Genomic DNA, 19,992 nt, shown 5'->3' on the forward strand with positions numbered 1-19,992 from the left:
GCTGTAAGATTTTTAATGCCCTCCCTTGAAGAATTAAGTGTTTGGTAGATGATGATCTCTTGTTCAAAAAACCTTAAGGCATTTCGTATTGCAAGGATCATTTTATACAATAGAAGAGTCCTTGAACTACAGTATTTAACAAATCTTGTATTGTAAATTGCAAATGTATGCCCAAATTTGTATTTGTAATACCGAATATTTTTATTGCAAACATATATTTTGTAATATCTATTTCTCTGTAACACTTATTATTTTGTAATCTTTATCTGTCTCTAAAATGTATTTTTTTGTAGTGGGACTTAAGTTACTGTTTACTGTTTTTGTTTTGTAATCTCTGTCTATCTCTAAAATGTATTTTTTGTAGTGGGACCTAAGTTACTGTTTACTGTTTTTGTTTTGTTTTGTGTATTACCATAAATTCTGGCCAAAAGCTTATAAAATTGACACATTCCATGTCCTGTGATAGTGTCACAACATGGATCACTGGAACAACAGAAAATAATAATAATTAAAAAAGTCATTGCTGTCACAACCATATCATGTTCACTGATGTGGACATCCTCAAAGAGATCAGGTCTGTTTGTTGTTGCCATTAGAAACAATATATATTCATCATGAGAGACGTTCCTAACTGTCTGTTCTAGGTAGTTTTCAGAGAAGCCATTTAGTAATGTCTCACAGGGTGTCTTACCACACCCATCACTAACAAAACTGTAATTGTCCCAATTGATTGTTGAATTACTAAAGTTCCCCCAATGAGTACAGTATGATTTGGAAACTTTCGTTCAAGCGAAACATTCTCACATGCAGCTTCAGTTGCCATCATGGTGGCTTTGAGTTTTTTGTCTATTGCAACGAATTTCTCATTAGCCTATTCTTTCGATATACTCTTAAATTTTCCCCAGAAATCTCACTGCCATTATTTTCAGGCTCAGCCATCTATAATTTAAGCAACCTTTATGTCTAAAGTTCTGTATTTTTAGTGATGGTTCTTGTACTTCCAGAAAAAGAACGTTCCCTACAGCTAAGGATCTGTAATAATGTTGGTAACAACAGGTCTTTAAACGTTTTTGGTACTCACAAGACAAATTTACGAAATGGAAACCAAATTACAGCGATGGTGCTTTGAAATTCCGTCAAAAGGACGCAGCCAATTGACGCAATTCACTGGTGGGATTGGTAAGTGGAGTCAGAAAGTAGAATGGAGTTGAACTTTATGTCGCAAGATAAATGTTGCTTAATTTTTGTCATGTAACTGAAAACTGTGTCTTTACACATTTAACTGTGGTGTCACTCCAGTATTCCACCATCTGGGGTGTCATATTAGTTGCGCATGTGCACTGGGCTTAAATCATGAACGAAGATTTACTACAAAGTATTTCACGTACAGCACTATTAACTTAAGAAAACTCTGAGACATGCACTTTTGTTCATGTTGATATGCTCTAAAGTTAGGGATGAGGGATTCTCTGAATGCTAAAATTGTATAAAGCATTGCTTTATTTAAATTTGTTTAAAATCTGGTAGATAGTTCCTTAAGACAGTATTAAGCTGACATATCATACATTCCACATTACACTTCAAGCCTTGAGAGTCTCTGTTTCCATTAGTAGTATTATTTTTAAAATTTAGATATACAGTATATATTTTTCGCAATATTGTTTTAGTTGAAGCTTTGTTATATAGCCGATTGGGTGAATAATGTTTTGTTTTGTTTTTTTATTTATGTGACCATAGCATCCATAAATACTGTAGAATTATTTGTATATTTCGAAACCATACTTGCAACTATGAAAAATTTAATAAAAAACACATAGTTTCCCATACGACTATCATGAAACAGCGAGGTGGCGCAGTTATAGCACAATGAACTCGCATTCCGGAGGACCACGGTTCAAACCCGAGTCCAGGTTTCCTGATTGGGTTTTCAGTGACTTCCCTAAATCGCTTCACGCAAATGCCAGGACAGTTCTTTTGAAAAGGCACGGCCGACTTCCTTCAGCAACGGGACCGATGACCTCACTGTTTGGTCCCCTCCCACAAACTGACCAACAAACGACTTTAATTTTTTTCCTAGCAGATATGCAGTTCTGATTCCAAGAATGTTAGAACGTCCTCCGTGGTAGGTTCTTTCTTCCGCATTTATTGACTTTGACCACAGCAGCAGACGGCTGTAGAGTTTAGTAGTTCATGTCATGCGTTCGTACGGTATTGTGTTGCGTTTTCTGTGTATTGTGTAAGTGATTTGCTGGTGGAGACAGGAAATCACGGAAAGACAGATACTGAGTGTGGTACTAAGTCAATACTTAATTTTTATTATCATTACAGCTAACTGCCTCGAATGAAGTAGTTTGCCATTGCCTTGTAATGATGCTATAGTAACTGTTCATACAATTATTATATTAGTTTAATTTCATTTATTGGGCACATTTGAACGATACGTTTGTTCCACATTTAATTCTTGTATCATCCTTGGCGCTTGTGGTTATGGTTTGAGATAGCCTTAGAATTTGGTAAGTAATTATTTCAGGTTGTGTGTATCAGAACCAAACACCTGTTATTTTCAGTGAGCTTGTGTTTCCGCATTGCGAGCAGGAGGTGACTAGTGTTTAGACAAACATATTAGCGCACATTACGTACCTGTGCTGTTCGGCAATTACGAAAAATACCAGATGGACGCGTGGGTATGTAATGTGCTTGCTGTTTTCGTTCTGTCCGATAAAATTGCTAAATGTTTCCCGTGATTTAGCAAAAGAACCGCCAGAAATTTTGATGTGTTGTCTGTAATTACCGGATATGCTGTGGTGGTTAGAGAAAGTGAAGGTCAATGTGAAATACTTTGTTATGGACGAAAAAAGGCCCTCATGAAGTTCACACACATGCTGCATTCATATTGTTATATTTACTTGCGTTGTGCATGCGAAGTTCGGTAACAATATTTGTGAAGGAAGGAATGGGGACAGTAAGAGTTTACTGTAATCTGATCTGTAGTTCTCCCGGGTTGTAGCGCAAATAGTTGTACTGCCGATACATCAGATTCGTTAGCACACGTTAATACAGAGTATCAGGGATTGGTTATGTTGGTATGAAAGAGAATGCTGTAGAGGGAATTCATTGTGTAGCGTTTTCCATGGATTTTCAATGTGCCTATGTGCTCCATAGTTTAGTAAATAGTGTTAACTGCTGTTTGTAGTAATGTGCACGTTTCAATCTATGGATGGATATGGGAAATGTAATTGACTCTGTAAGGCCTAATGCCACTGACAAAAGCATCCCGAAACACAGACCATTGTCATGGGACGCTTATGAGAAAGTAATTTCACTAAGTCTTGTTAGAGGAATTTACTCGTTGTTAAATTTTGACAGTCAAGAATCATTTATTTTTCTATGCAACGTGCAGGCAGCAGTGTATGTTTTTTAGGGACTGGGTAACGATTGCAGCATTGCTCTATATTGAGTTGATAATGTTGAATATAGATGACTGTATAAGGAAACAGTTGTTAAAAATACGTACTAAACTGACTGAAAAAAAGAAAGTTCTGTCTGTATGGGTGGATTTTCATGTTCTGCTTTTCTGAGTACCATGAGCAGATACGGGTTTATAGATTGATTGAAAATGCAGCCAGTATGATTGAGAAATAATTCTTCTCTGTTCTTGCATACGTTGCTAAGAACATAATTGTAAACCTCTTACATTATTCTATATATTAAGGAATTTGCAGGATACATTGACAGGCTTCAATATAGCCCAAGACTCATTTTAATCTTTTATTCTTCATACGTGAAATTGTCTACAGTGAATAGATTTGTCCGGTAAACTCACTTTATCTTAGTTGCTTCACATGACAGTTAGAAATTTATGTGGAAAAAGAAAGTCAGCTACCATATTCAGAAAAAGACTGATTACCACAAGCAAATGCTACTAAGTAACAGCAGTAACTGAAAGTCATTTGTTTCCATTGTGTGGGGTTTTTTGTTTTCTCTCAAATTAAATTTTGTTTTCCATTAATGACACTGAGGCTTCAGAGTCCTCATAACCAGCAAGTTGTAAATTAGTTCATTTTGTCAGGTTCTTTGTCCCTCAGCCATTTTGAAACTTTTCATATGCATCGACTCATTTGCTGCAGCCAGAAAATACTGCCTGTGCACTATGTCGAATAATGACACTGTAAACATATCACTTTTGCTTTCTTGTTTTTCAGTGGCTTAGGAGGGCAATCATGGACTGCAAGGGAACTAGTTGGGTGAAAAAAGAGAAGAATGAAATATATGCTGAACCAGAATCCTTGGTAAATAGCTTCTTGTATTTTTTACCATTGTTTCATTAATTTCTTTGTGCAATGTGTTGTGTAAACAAGCAGATTACATGTCCTGTTTGTCAGATGAAAAATTTGGTATTGGCTGTTGGTTTTGCTTCTTGACCAAATGAAGTTTTGACTGTTGGCTGTGCAACATATTTGCAATGGATGGTGTCTTGTAGTATATGATGCTGCTCTGTAATATTTAATATGTTTCAAATTTTCTGCAGCTTATTGTTAGTGTGATGTTGGCATCCCAGTAGTCAATGATCGCATGTTTACTGTCTACTAGGAAATTGTCAAATGCTCTTGAGTTGTGACGTTAGCAATCACTTGTTACAAATTAATTTCCTGCTTTGAGATTTAGTTCGGTGTGTTGTTAATCTCTAGATTTGTTCCTTTTTTAGAAAGAGGTATTTTTAATGGATATGATAAAGTAATATACGAGTGGACTCCACTTGCTAGAGTGCAGATGATTTAGCTACTACTGTAGATCAGTTTTATGGTTTGCTGGACAAATTGATCATATGCTATATTTGTGGTCAATTTTTAAGTTGACCAAAGTCGCTTTCTCAGACAAGAGGGATATATATATATATATATATATATATATATATATATATATATATATATATATATATATATATATATATGGATTTATGCAAAGACAATATTTGGCAGTCTATTCGTCATGGTCCCTGATGGAGAAATCTAAACTCATGACCTAAAATATTTTTATCCTGGTGTAAAATTTTTGCTATTGTTCATCTAATTGGTTTTATATCCTCAAAGTTATTGTTAGCAATATTACCGTACTTGATCTGTTTTTGTTTTGTCAGTAGGTATTCAGAATCTATTAAATATCGGGAAGTGGTAGGGGACCAAGAGTTGTTGATGAAATCCTTTGAGGAGCTTAAATACTATTAAATGAAAGAGCAGTTGGTAGTGTAATGTACAACCCTAAAAAGGAAATGGTGGTAATGCTGATACTAAAAGGAAAAAATGGAGTGTTACAGTTTTAACTGCAGAATGTTGGAATGTTTGCAGTGTTCTTTAACCAGTAGTTCTTCACATTACCACTCTAAATATTTAGTATCAAATAAATTACTTAAATGTTAATATAATTACAGAGTTAAACTGTGCGTGCTCAAGTATGACACGTCTGTAACATACAACATATGCTTACAGGGTTGGTGACCAAAAAAGAAGTAATTATAGCAGAATGTCACTGTCAGCTTCAGGCAAATTAAAACATGCTGAAGTTACTGTTAGAGCTTACTCCTTGATTCAGTTTTTCTGAGATTAGCAGGATTTTGAATTTTCCAGTGTGTGGCCATCAACATTTTATGGAAAACTCACTCCTCATCGAGCTTGTTTTGAAAATATATCCTTCATTTCTTTCTTCATCAAAGCACTGTAATTTGTTTTATGTAGCTAGATCAAAACACTCCTGTGACACTGTAAAGATGTCATTTGCTCTGAATCGTTCATCTTGAGAGTTTCTCTAGAAGCAGTGAAAACACAAATGTACACTCGTATTAGACAATGTCATGTTTTAAAAGTAGCATTGTCAGATATTTGTTAGCGTCAGCTGCCAAAGTCTGCATCAAGTAGGACCTTCCTCCCCCTCCCCTCCTCCCCCCCCCCCCAAAAAAAGAAGAAAACCTTTGTGCTTTGAATTCCTCACTTACCTTTCTTTCTATGAACTTGGTGTATGTAGTGTTGTGCTCATATTCAGGATGTTCATTCTTCTAGTGGTATTGTAGTTCATGCATTGATATCAAAATGTCAGCAGTTGGTAAAGGCAAGTAGTTGTAGATATAGCACACATGCCTTTGCTGTACCAATCCTCTTATCTCTTCTTTTTGGAACACCTACGGAAGTGAGGACTATATTGCACCTTCATATCATGTGTTACATCTGTATTGTAAATGTATCTGTTTTTCCATTAGCTCAAAGCTGTGTAACTGAGCAATTACTGTTCAAGCTTTTCATGTGAGGTTGTATCTGAACTGGTCCAATGGTGACAAGCAAAACTCAGTTGCCTTAGTTGTGTTTTCCAAAGAACAGAGAAATTAAAATCAAACTTTGGAAATGACAGGATAGAGTAATGATATACAAAGCATGCATTCCAACTCAACACATTGAGGAGACCGTAGGTTGCAGGTAGGTAGAATGAATTGACTGCTAAGTATTTAAGCTTTTGGACAAAGTAATTCATATGAAATACGGAACAACACTAGGTCATGAACACATCTAATGTGAGTAGAAATCTGTTGGAGTGAGAGGTAAAGAGGTGCTGTGGGGTGGGAAGTGAGGGATAGCAGGGTAGGGGTGGAGGTGACTCTGTGCTGCCTGTGGTATTGGTCGAGGACATGGGGGGACAGAATAGGGCTGCTAGGTGCAGTGTTGGGAGGCTGTGTGGGGCGGGGGGGGGGGGGCATGGAGGTGCGGGATAGGTGTGTGCAGTGCTAGAATGAGAGCAGGGTAGGGAATAGGTGGGGTGGAGCATACAGACTAGTGAATGTTGAGGCTTATGGGGATGACTGATATGTTGTACGAAGAGTTTCCATTTGCACAATTTAGAAAAGCTTGTTATGTGTGTGTTTTTTTTTTTTAATGTGCTCCCAAAGATGGAATGTTTGCTCATCTTCAACCTACCCTGCCACAAAAGACACCAATCATTTCCTTCACTGAGCTCCACAGTTCCTGCTCCTTTACCATTTGGCACCCTGCTCATCATTGGCAGTGCTATCACCCTCTATGATGACATCCCCAACACCCATGGCTTTCTGTTACTGAACAGTACCTTTCCCAGTGTCTGACTCTCTCCTAACCTACAGCCCTTTCCTGGTCGCCATGACCAACTAGATTCTAACCCACAATTCTCCATTGAAGGCACTGGCTACAAACAAATCTACAGCACATCAAAGGGCATTTGTATGGCACCCTGTTCTGCCAGTTCATTCATATGCCACCTAGAGGATTCCTTTCTAACCACCCAGAATCACAAACCCTTCACCAGATCAAGATTCGTTGATAACATTTTTATGATTTTATTGGTTTGTTTATTGAACCTGATCTGATTAGGTCCATCAGGCTCTCTATTAAACTGGACCATGGTTTCACAAATACTGTACCCTTTTTGTATCATATTTTCCCGAAACTAAGTTTTAATATGACAAATAGTATTACAATGATTTGGGTGTTTCAATTAGCAATGTCAGTGAATAATACTATGAACTAAAAGTTAATACTGGCAGTACTTCTACTACTGCGGTTGATACCACTAGTGGTGCTAGTAGTGGTGGTGATGTAAGAATTTGAAGGAGTGCAAGGTAGATTTTATTCTGATACAGTGTGTTATGGGGAAAGGAAACGTAAGGAGACTCCACCAGCTAAGAATATTGGGAAACAATGTGGTTGCAAGAAATATACTAATGGTCACACTGAGACCTCCACAGCCTAAAATTTCCTTTCGAGCGTTTTCCCAGAAACAGATCTCCCATGCCTTGTCTTGTCAGTCACAAATACAGAAGTGTCCAATTCCACCCATCTACTTTGTTCCATGACGTCATAAATATGGCAGAAGCAACCATACATTAAGACTCCAATGTGGCGCCTATGTAAACATGACCACTAACACGAAAATACAATTAAAAACCAAAACACACACACACACACACACACACACACACACACACACACACACACACACACACTCCCAGTGCACTGTGCACTTATTATTTTCCCTTTCTCTGTTTCTCTCCTCTCCTCCCCTTCCCCTCCCACAGTACAGCTTCCCAAAACTGCCATTAGCAACCCATACTGTCTCTGCCACATCCTTGCGTGGTGTCACAGAGAACACATTATCTTCCCCCCATCCCTCCTCCCGCCTTTACATTGCTATCCCTCTCTCCTTGCCCTGTGCTGCCTCATACCTCACAACCCACCCTAATAGATTGTTGCTCATGCCAAAAGCAGATGGTCATGTCTCAGTTCTTGGAGACAGTGGCTGTGTGTGTGTGTTTTTTTTTCTATTTCAGAAGAAGAGCTTTGTCCAGAATCTCAATTTTTAACACTCTTTCATTGTACATGTCTGTGAGTCAGTATAGAAAGTAAACGTGCCAAATTTCATGTTGATGGGAAAGTTAACTGGGAAAAACACAACAACCAAATCTGGAAGAAAAGGCCTCAAGATTGTTCTACCTTATGTGTAAACTGAGAGTAGTGTTTGGTTGTAACACGCTCTGTATGTCATATTTTGGTTCCTTTGTCAGATACATGTTTATTCCGCTGATATCAGTGACATAAAAAAAAATCCGTGGAATATGCTAGGCAGAACGTATAGTGCTGCCTGTATTTGTTTATCAGGCTTTGAATACTAGTAGTTTTTGATATCTCTATGACTCTGCTGTTGGCATCAGGAAGAATGGTAAGGAATGTGTTGCCAGAATGCAGTTTACAAACAAGATACTGTAAGTAATGCAAACATCCACATCCCAAGGCATGGGCTAGCAAGAACAAGAAACTCTCACAAAGTGAATGACCTCAAAAGTTTTATTTATTATTCCGCCCCTGCTTCATCCACATCATTTTAAAATTTCAAAATAAAACTGTGTGATTGGCTAATAGAAAATCCATGTTACAATTAGTTGAGCTGGCCGTGGTGGTCTAGTGGTTCTAGGCACTCAGTCCGGAGCCGCGCGACTGCTACAGTCGCAGGTTCGAATCCTGCCTCGGACATGGATGTGTGTGATGTCCTTAGGTTAGTTAGGTTTAAGTAGTTCTAAGTTCTAGGGGACTGATGACCATAGATGTTAAGTCCCATAGTGCTCAGAGCCATTTGAACCATTTTTTACAGTTAGTTGTATGGTGTGGGTATTGTTGATTTCAATATTAAAGATTCTGGTTGTACCCACTGATTTCACTACACTATTGTTTTTTTATATAATGAAGCGCATTTTGTATAAAATAGTTACCGATGAGTAAATAAAGATGATGGGAATAGGAAATATGATACAAAGTAGCAGCATAGGAAAATGAAGTGCAAGATGCTAGTAAATTTTCAAATTTCTTGTCACTGATCATTTATATAACTTTCAGATCACTACAATTGAAATGCACCTTACTGACTGGCACTGAGAAGGCCACTCTGAAAAGAATGGGTCATTTATTCTTTGGAAGTGTCATACACTTAAAAAATGTGATAATTTTTGTAATATATCTAAAATTGTCTTCTTAAAAGAACTCCTGGCAGATGTTTTAAATGGATGAGCAAGTGAACCAACAGGTAATTCTAGACTGTGTGTGACTGTATGAAATTAAGCAGTGTTATGCTATGACTCAATTTTGGTGAATATAATATAGATTGGCTTGGTGCACTTGCCCATGCTAGAATACCCTCCACTAACCTCTTAATCTCTGGTGACTGTCACCTCCTACATCCATTTCAACTTGCTTCTTGTCTTCAAGCCATAGTATCCCTCTACACTTTTTACCCTCACATATCCCTCCATTACCAACTTGATTATCCCTAAAAGCCTCAGAATTTGTGCTATTAACAGGTTCCTTGTGTTAGTGAAATTGGTCCCTATGTTCCTCCCTCATTTTTTTTGTTTCGTTTACCCATCAAATCTTCAGCCTTCTTCTGTATCACATTTCAGATGCTTCCATTCTCGTCTTGTCTGAATTGCCTATCATTTATGTTTGACTTCCATACAGGGCTCCACTGCAAATATCTTCAGAAAAGACTTCCTAACACTTAAATTTATATTAGATGTGAACAGTCCTCTTTATTAGGCACATGTTCATTGATATTGCTAGTCTTCACTTTATTTCTTTCATACTTTGGCCATCATCAGTTACTTTGATGCCCAAATAGCAAAAGTTGTCTACTACTTTTAGTGTCTCATTTTGTAGTCGAAACTCAACATTGCCTGATTTATTTCAGCTACATTCCATTGCTTTTATTGATGTTTGTCATACAATCTCCTTTAGTGATGATAACCAATTTTACTCTTCAGAGTTTTACCTCCCACACCTCCCTTCATTGACAGTTTCAAGATGCCTGTTCTGTTTGATAGAATTACATTGTCATTGGTAAACACACAGTTTGCTTTACTTTCTTCCAGATTTCCTTCATGTCTTCATCGTACAGAGTGCATATCAGATGTAGGCTACAAGCCTGTCTCATTTCCTACTCAGTGCTTCCCTTTCATGTCTTTAAAGTCTTACAACTGGTGCCTGCTTTCTGTGAAAGTTGCAAGCAAACTTTTGCTTCCTGTCTATTTATTCTGCTGCTGCCCAAAGTCCAAAGGGTGCAGTCAACTCCACATTTTCAAAAGCATTTCAGTAAATCTGCAAGAGCTGTAAACACAATTTTGTTTTCATTTAACTCATCTTGTAAGGTAAGCCATAGTATCAGTATTGCCTTGTTAAATGTTTCTGGTACCCAAAGTGATCTTATGTAAGGTTAACCCTCTAAAAGCTTTTCCATTCTTGCAAGCATGTCATATTAATCTGATAGTATTCACACCTGTTAGCACCTGCCTTTCTTCAAATTTGAATTATTGCATTCTGGTTGATGTATGACTGTACATCAACTATTTCATATCTTGCACAAAAGTGGAATAATTTTGTCATGGATGGCTTTCCCATGTATCCCAATAATTCTGAGGGAATGTCACCAACTGCAATGGCCTTGGTACTACTTCGCTCCTTCAGTGCTGTACCAAATTCTGGTCATGTTATAATATCTCCAGTCTTGTCTGCAACTACTTCCTTTTCCCATTTTGGAGCAAGTTTGTTCCCCTTTGCCCTACAACCATTCTTGTTTAGCCATATTGCATCTTCTGTCAACATCATTCCAGTAATGTTTGTATTTACTTTTGTCTGCTTAAATAGCTACATGTTTGTATTTGCTCTTCGCATCAATTAAATTCAGTATATCTCACGAGTTGTGAAGGTATTAGTACTAGGCCTTACTTTTTATTTATGTTTCCTCCTGCCTTCACTGTTTTGTCTCAAAGCTGCCTATTCATTACCCAGTGTATACTTACCCTCTATCACTTTTTGCCTAATGCTCATTTTCAAACCATCAATGAGTTTTGGTTCATTCAAGTTTATCCAAATGCCATGTACTTAAATTCTACTTTTACCATTTCTTCAACGTTACTCTGCAGTTGATAAAGACAATTCTAGCCAGAGTCCACATCCATCACTGGAAATGTTTTGTAGTTTAGAATCCTGTTTTGAAATCGTTGTTTTTAACATTACATAATCTGTTTGAAACCTTTTGGTTTCTCCATGTTATTCCACATACACAAGCTTCTTTCACGATACTTGAAAAGTGTTTGCAGTGACTAATTCATGCAATGTGCAAAATTGTACCAGGTGGCTTCCCCCTTTGTCATTTGCGCCATTGGAGATTCTCTTAACTATTTTGCATCCTGTTCCTACTACTGAATTTCATTACCTTCTAGAATTGGTTTTCATCTTCCTTAGATATTGAATAATTACTCATCAAACTTTTTCCTATTCCATTATTCTGCTGGTCTGGTTGCCATTTCTACCATTGTTGTATTTTCTTCATGCGTATTTCAGCTATGGTAATTCAGTGACATTGCTGTTGATAATAGCTTACTCATGTTCCTATTTTCTTGCTCACTACTAGGGCTCTCCCTGCATGATCCCTATTTGATTTTTTGTTGATAATCTTGTATTGATCTGACCAGAACTCCTGTCCTTTCTGCCATTGCACTTCAGTTCGTACTACAACTGAATGCAACCTATCCATTTTTGCTATTTAAAGTCTCTAACCTTCCTAGGCTGTTGTTGTTGTCTTCAGTTCAGAGACTGGTTTCGTGCAACTCTCCATACTACCCTATCCTGTTCAAGTTTCTTCATCTCGAAGTATGTACTGCAGTCTACGTCCTTCTGAATCCGCTTTGTGTATTCATCTCTTGGTCTCCCTCCTTGACTTTTACCCTCAACACTGCCCTCCTATACTAAATTGGGGATCCACTGATGCCTCAGAACATGTCCTACCAACCGATCGCTTCTTCTAGTCAAGTTGTGCCACAAATTCATCATCTCCCCGATTCTATTCAGTACCTCCTCATTAGTTACATGATCTACCCATCTAATCTTCAGCATTCTTCTTTAGCACCACATTAATTGTGTGAATCATTTTTATTGTGCCTATTGCGACTCAGCATCTCTGCTATATGGTGAGTAGCATCTTTCCTTCTCTGGTATTGTTACATTCCATCCTGGGTTTTCCGTTGTTTGATGTTTGCTTCTATTCTATTCTTGTTAAACTGTTAGTCGTCTGTGTCGTCCACTTCCATACAAGACTACACTCCATACAAATCCTTACAGAAAGACTTGCTGACACTTAAATCTATACTTGATGCTAACAAATTTGTCTTCTCAAGAAAAGCTTTACTTGCCATTGCCACCCTACATTTTATGATCCTGTCTACTTTGACCATCATCAGTTATTTTGCTCCCCAAATAGGAAAACTCATGTACTACTTTGTGTCTCATTTTCTAATCTAAATCCCTCAGCATCACTGATTTAACTCAACTACATTCCATTATCCTCATTTTGCTTTTGTTGATGTTCATCTTTTATTCTCCTTTCAAGACACTGTCTCTGACAAAATTACAATGTCATCGGCGAACCTCAAAGTTTTTATTTCTTCTCCATGGATTTTAATTTCTGCTTCAAATTTTTCTTTTGATTTCTGAACTGCTTGCTCAGTATACAGATTCAATACCACCAGGGATAGGCTACAACCCTGTCTCACTCCCTTCCCAACTGTCCTTTCCCTTTCATGCCCCTTGACTCTTATAACTGCCATCAGGTTACTGTACAAATTGTAAATAGCCTTTTGTTCCCTGGGTTTGACCTCTGCAACCTTCATAATTTGAGAGAGTATTAAAGTCAACATTATAAAAAGGTTTCCCTAAGCCTACAAATGCTAGAAATATAAGTTTGCCTTTCCTTAATCTGTATTCTAAGACAAGTTGTAGGGTCAGTATTGCCTTACGTTTTCAAACATTTCTATGGAATCCAAATTGGTTTTTCCCAAGGTCAGCTTCTACCAGTTTTTCCATTCATCTGTAATGTATTCGTGTTAGTATTTTGCAGCCATGACTTACCAAACTGATAGTTTGGTAATTTTCATGTCTAGTTTGGTAATTTTTACGCCTGTCAACACCTTCACCTATCTCCTACATCCTACTCACCACATGGTAGAGTTCTGTCAGGTCTGGCTCTTCGAAGGCTATCAGTAGTTCTAATGGAATGTTGTATACTTGCAGGGCCTTGTTTCGACTTGGGTCTTTCATGGCTTTGTCAGACTAGTCACACAGTATCATTTCTCCCATTTCATCTTCATCTACATCCTGCTCTATTTCCATATATTGCCCTCCAGTACATCGCCCTTCTGTAGACACTCTATATAATCCTTCCACATTTCTGCTTTCTCTTCTTTGCTTAGAACTGGTTTTCTGTGTGAGCTCTTGATATTCATCCAAGTGCTTCTCTTTTCTCTAAAGGTCTCTCTAATTTTCCTGTAGGCAGTAACTATCTTACCCTGTAGTGATATATACTTATCCTACTAAGGTATGTAATACTCCACACTCAGATAATTCTGTGATACTGTATTGGTACACATACAAACAGATGAAAACTGTTGTTATGTCTCAGATTTGAGGCTGTAACTCCTGGTTTCAGGATCAGTTACTTTAATTATTACCCTAACCAAGCATGCCTCCAGGGCTGCCAAGGGGATGTCACTTGTGTGTCCTAATAGATTTTCATCTTAGGTTTAGGATTTTAAGGTCAGCGACCAGCCAATAATTTTGTAAAGCAGTATGACACAGTTCTCCATAGAAGGAGAAACAAGAAATGTATTTAGCAGTTGGGTGATTTGTGAGTGCTGGTAAATATAAAAAAAAATTTATTATACAGTTGTCTGTAGATGAGTGCACAGGATAACAATATAATAATCATAAAATTGGTGGTTCAGATAACACTGATTGCTATCAGTTCTTTTAGTTTTATTTACATTCCATATGTAAAACAAATGGTAATTTTAATTCATGCTGAACCATTCTTTATTAAAAAGTTATTTTTAATTATAAGTTACATACAAATGCAAGTATTGTTGAAAAATTACAATTTGGTACAAAAATGGAGAGCATCAAATTGAAAATAAAGAAATCTCGCAGGAATGTATCAAAATTTTTGTTTTAATACGTCGAATGTTGAAAAAAAATGTAATTTTTACTAAACTGTTACAATTCAGTATTTGTTAAATTTGCGAGTTGGTAGTAGACATGGAAGTTTCCAAAAATTAGTAGTTCTTGCTAGAAGATTCGAACCAGCAGCTTTTTCATTAAGGTATTTTTGTGCTATAGTCTCAATTACCAGCAGTTGTGTTAATAATTAGGAAATATTTTGTAGTTGACAGCACTCAGAAATCTTCAATGTCAAATTTTTGTAGTTGTTTGGTAACTGCATAGTGCTGGTTTAGGGAATTGATGTTCCAGCACAACTCCAAATACTCTAAATCTGAAGGAAATTAAAGAGGATGATCTGAAAGATACCCTTTTCAGTCAAGTTCTTATTCTTGCAGGGGTGTGCCCATAATGGTTAAGGTGATAGCCCATAAAATGCAAGAAATCCAGGTTTAACTCATCAGTGCAGCCAAAATTAATTTTTACATCTGCTGTTACATAGATGATTCTCTAATATTAGGCAGTCATTGGATCAAATTGTGAATGTTTCTGATCAGCTTAAATCATCTGGTATTCAAAATTGTGTTGGCTGACGGCATTGCAGCAGAATTGTGAGTGAATAGAGCAATTGATTTTTATTATCAATGACTGTAGGATCCATTTTTACTCTTGCAGAGGAACTGTTTTCTTTCCAAAATCATATAGGAGAACAAAATTATCTGCTGTTCAGGCCTTTCGCTCCAAACATATTTCCTGTGCCTCTTCTTACAAACTGAAATGACCTGTGCATTTTTATGTTCCCATGAAAAGCCACTGTTCCATAAAGTTAACACTTCAATTGCCAGAGGTTGTTCTGCAAAATCCACTTGTTTTATTTAATCTGATGGCTGCCACTTCAGATCTAGTGGTCTACTGTGTAGAAAAAGTTTGGTTTTTCCTTCTCCCTCCTGTCCACACCTTAGTCAATTATGTATCTGTCATTTTAGTATCCATGCTGCAGCCAAAAATGTGAAATGCATTTTTATGCTCTTTAGTGGAGAAACTTTGTAAGGCAAAGCATTGTAATTGACTTTTGTGTTACTGTCTTCTGTTTTGCTACCATGTGCATCATTGTCAACTTGGCTTTGTAGAGTTGTCTTTGATCCATTTTCTAACATTTTTGTTCAGAAGTTCTGGGGTTTTCATTTTTTGTTTCATGTTTTGCAAGCTATGATCTTGCTTATAAATTAATGGAAGGCTTCTTATATAGGCTGTCTTGGTGGTTCTCATATGTTCAACTTCTGGTTGACCATGGGGATTCAGGGGATTTAGCTTCATTTGTATTTGCTGTACAGATCTCTCCTGTCATGTAACTATGTAATGTAGTTAACATTTGCAGGTCCTCACTGTATTCCAGAACATTCCCCATGCTGGGTGTATTGGCTGTTACATCATGTTTGATCACCTTACCAGGTTTGTTAGGCAGAAGTATGTTCCTATCTTTACGAATTTGTTTTTAACAGTAGCAATCTGTGATGCTTCAGTAGTCCAGTGCTCATGTTCCAATATCTGTATTTAGAGAATTTATTATTTTGGGCATGTTTATTGCTAACAGAATAAATATTTCCCTGTTGTGTGTGTTTTCTAAAGAGTTACACAGGCTAATTTTTGGAAAACATGTTTTGTAGATTTTCACAGGAATTTTTGTTCACAGCTGTGCTAATGTCACAGGATGTGATTTTGAGATGAATGAGTTCAGATTGTCCTCTGGAAATTTAGATCTGTTTTCCATGGATTCTCGAAATCTCTTCAAGGAAGTGGATGGACAGCTCCTGATAAAATGGCATGGCTCATGTTGCTTATATTTGCTCAACCTCATGTCATGTTGTACTTTATTGATGTAATTTTCCTCTCATCTTTCTCCCCATCTGAATGCATGCGTCTTCAGTTATGTAGCTGACAAGTGTGTGTGTGTGTATATATATATATATATATATATATATATATACACACACACTTACTGTCTCTGCAGTATGATGGAGAAATTGTATACAATATTTACCAGAGTATATCTTAAACATTAATCTACTATGATGGGTGGATGTTGGAACTCGAAATGGTTTTTTTTTTCCACATCACATTTGACACTTTAAAATTATTTTTCCCTCACATTTGATACTTATCTTTATGCAGATTTCAAATTTCAGTAGCATGCAATGAGATAAATGCAGATTTATTTCATTTTACAGTACTGGTTTTTCATGATGATAAAGCTATTACTGCCTGCATTCTGTGGTGCATCTTTCTAATGGGTCCTCTGTATGGAATATCAGATTTTGTAGCTAATCATTTCTAGTTTTCCTTCCAGTATTGTGTGTATAATGCCACTGTTAGTTAATGAAACTCTCGATCTGGTCTTGAGTGCTTACACTCTTTTCTAAGAGTAAGAGGATTGCTTCTTGAATGGGTGTGAGGCTACCAATTCAAGTGTTTTGGGTTCAGTCCCAAGCATCATCTGTCACTTTTTCACATGCAAATTGTCTGTGTGGAAAATGACAGTTTCCATTCCAGTGTGAAGCTCTTGGTCCTCATGTAACTTACTATGTCAGTGAGTTCAGAAGTAGGAGGAAGCCAGTGGCATACCACATCCACTAAGTCAATGCCTAATAGAGCAGTAAAATGTTAATAACTAACTCCAGGTTGTTTAAACCTTTACTTTTACTTTGGGTTTGCATTTGTTTTTGTGACATTTGACATGTATTTTCCTCAGTACCAAAATTAGGTGACGCTCACTTAGATATGCATTTACCTGCTTATTGTCTTTACAGGTGGTTTTCTAACCTAAGAAATGCATTCTGCATGTAACCTGCTACTTGTTTAGTTCCTTCTTGACCATAGTGCCCTCATGAGCTTTGCGGAGGTACCCTATCATCTTCCACTGAATAACACAGGTCAGAAAATAGGGAGCCTTCACTGTGGCACAGGCAGAGGAAAGAGAGAGAAGTTCCAACTTAGTGTCAAACCCAAGTGATCATAAATAGTGATTGACACAGGAATATAAACATTGCTTTCAGTAAAGAAAAGAATTATAGCTTGTGAGTGGAGTTCTACGAACTGGACATGAAATTTTGTGGTGCAACAAAATTGCTTCATAGGTAGGGATTTGGTGATTAGCCAACCAAACTCACAGGAACATCATTTTGTTGCAGATGATAATCTATCAGTACGTAGAAAGATATAGAGGATCATATATAAACTAGAAATGTAGAAAAATTAGGTAATAGTGAAAAGACATAAACTGTTATGAGATCTAATTTTGTTAGGCTCATTATTACTTGAAACATGTAGCTGAATAAAAGTACTCACTGATGATGGCAGAAAAATGCTGAAACATTTTTGGGCATTTATAAACAAAAAGTTGGCATAACAGGTGGATCATAAATTCCAGCAATTGTAGTATACAATACTCAAACTCACCATTGGAATACCACATCTCAGATGGAACCTTGGCGAACGCAAGATGTGGACATGCGTCTTATGCCCTGTACTTCTATACTCAACATATTATTTTATTTTTCTAATCTTGTTACATAAATAACTCAGAGTTGCTAGTATCATTTGTTGGAAAGATGATGTAGGGATATGCATCGCTTCTCCGCAGTGGCATGTGTCACCACATTTCTTCATAGTGGTGTGTATCACTACACAAGGCTGTTGTGTGTCAGAGTCTCACTCTTCTGACACTGAATTTCACAGTGAAGAGCAACCCCTCACTGCTTGGATGGATGCTGCAGTGAGGCATTCTTGAGGTCCAAATAAGCGAGTTGCATTGGTTTGGATGTCCAATCAACAGTAATCTGCTCATCATGCAGCCAGTACCCTCCCTTTCGTTTTGATTCAAGACAAACCAGCAAGGTCAAGAACACTGGAAAGCTTATGGGCCTGTGGCATCTTGATGGGAACCAGGGGCCTCTGTCATTTCTTAGTCCTAGCCATGGAGACCTGGTAAGTGCAGGTACTTTAGATGGACATACGTTACCTTCAAATGGCTTTTGTGTGCCCCCATTAATAACCTAGTTCCTCAAGTCAACAACTCCTGTGGACAGGTTTATTAGCTAAACTTCACAAACTGTGGTCCACATACTGCACTAGTTTATGGTACGAAGTAGATATTTCTAACATGTCTCTGGACCAGATTGTTGGCAGCCAATGGGAGGATATTACATCATAGACAATGCACAGCTGTTAACCAGCTCAGTCCTGCCATTAATATACAAACTAATCATTTTGTGGAAGGCCTTTACTTCACAGCATGCTTTTGATACATGTTGACAATTCTGCTAATGTAATATAATCATATATGTGTCTATACAGAATACATGTGCAACTTTGATTTTGAAATTTTATTAATTTTATCTGATATACAATCCTGGTTTTGGTGAGTGGTATTGTCTGCATAGTTGTATCTTCATGTTCTTCTGCTGCTTACAAGAGGTTCTTGTATTGGGGTGTAGGGCAGTGTTCACTGCCTCTCTTCAAATACTATTAACAGCTTTCTCTCAGAGATGGATCTATGTTGTGACAGACTGATATATAGCCTTCTCTGAGGTTTAGGTTAGGCTTGAAACTGACACTTTTCCCTTATTTCCTGTTTTTGTCCACAGTCCTGCTAGATACAAATCAATATTGGAAAGAAAAGTGCAAAAATAATTGATGAAAACCCAGTGTTACATTGTTACTTTTTTTTGTTTGGCCACTGCAAACAGGCTTTTTCCCTGAAAATTGACTTTGATCCCACTCTAACATCTGATATGTCAAGGTAGTTGTTAGATTAAACACTGTTTGTCTTTCCATTGAATTAAAAATATGTCATTGGCTACACAAATCGGCTGTTCAGCCATCGTAACTTCCCATTACAGCCTGCAACAGGTGTTACCAATATACACTTAGGGGTTGGAGAGGGGATGGCCCATGAAAAAGTTGTACCAACTTATCTTGGATTGTCATATTTTCCTCCAGGGTTGCAGATGCATAACTTCGTTTCCTGTCTGAGGTGTTTTTTAACTTTATAAATAAAAAGAACTTTGCAAAGAACTTACGTGGCTTCCATGTGCAAAATAGTAGTGAGATGCATTGAACTAGCTTGCTGCATCAGTGTTTCCACATTCACACTGGGCAAAAACAAAGTGCCATCTTCAAACGTGAAGCTGTCAAGACATGTACTTGACGCAGTCATCTACATTGTGCCATGACTCACTCCACACTACTGTCAACAGTAGTTTCCGTATTGTGGTGGTTTGTAACATTCCATGGTGTCAAAAGACCCCTGTGTCATAATCATAATGTGTCATATGAACCAAATTACGTTTCATGTAATTGAATGTTCTGCTTTCAGCCGATTCTAATGGATACATTCAAATGCCCAAATGATATTTGGAGTTCCTCATAAATGGCCAGTTCTGTT

The 19,992-nt window shown here is 37.3% G+C and overlaps 1 protein-coding gene across 3 annotated transcripts in view; it reads left to right on the forward strand.

Annotated features, from left to right (window-relative positions):
• Nucleotides 1-2,575: 2,575 nt before the first annotated feature.
• Nucleotides 2,576-19,992, forward strand: part of LOC124720079 (zinc finger protein 70-like) — a 128,906-nt gene continuing 111,489 nt past the window's right edge. For all 3 annotated transcript variants that reach the window (XM_047245351.1, XM_047245352.1, XM_047245353.1), the window contains exons 1-2: nucleotides 2,576-2,684; nucleotides 4,203-4,289. In XM_047245351.1, the coding sequence (XP_047101307.1) occupies nucleotides 2,673-2,684; nucleotides 4,203-4,289 (99 nt within the window). In that variant the 5' untranslated portion in view covers nucleotides 2,576-2,672. The remainder of the gene's footprint in view (nucleotides 2,685-4,202; nucleotides 4,290-19,992) is intronic.

The sequence above is a fragment of the Schistocerca piceifrons genome, chromosome 11 (assembly GCF_021461385.2).
Source record: "Schistocerca piceifrons isolate TAMUIC-IGC-003096 chromosome 11, iqSchPice1.1, whole genome shotgun sequence".
NCBI lineage: Eukaryota > Metazoa > Arthropoda > Insecta > Orthoptera > Acrididae > Schistocerca > Schistocerca piceifrons.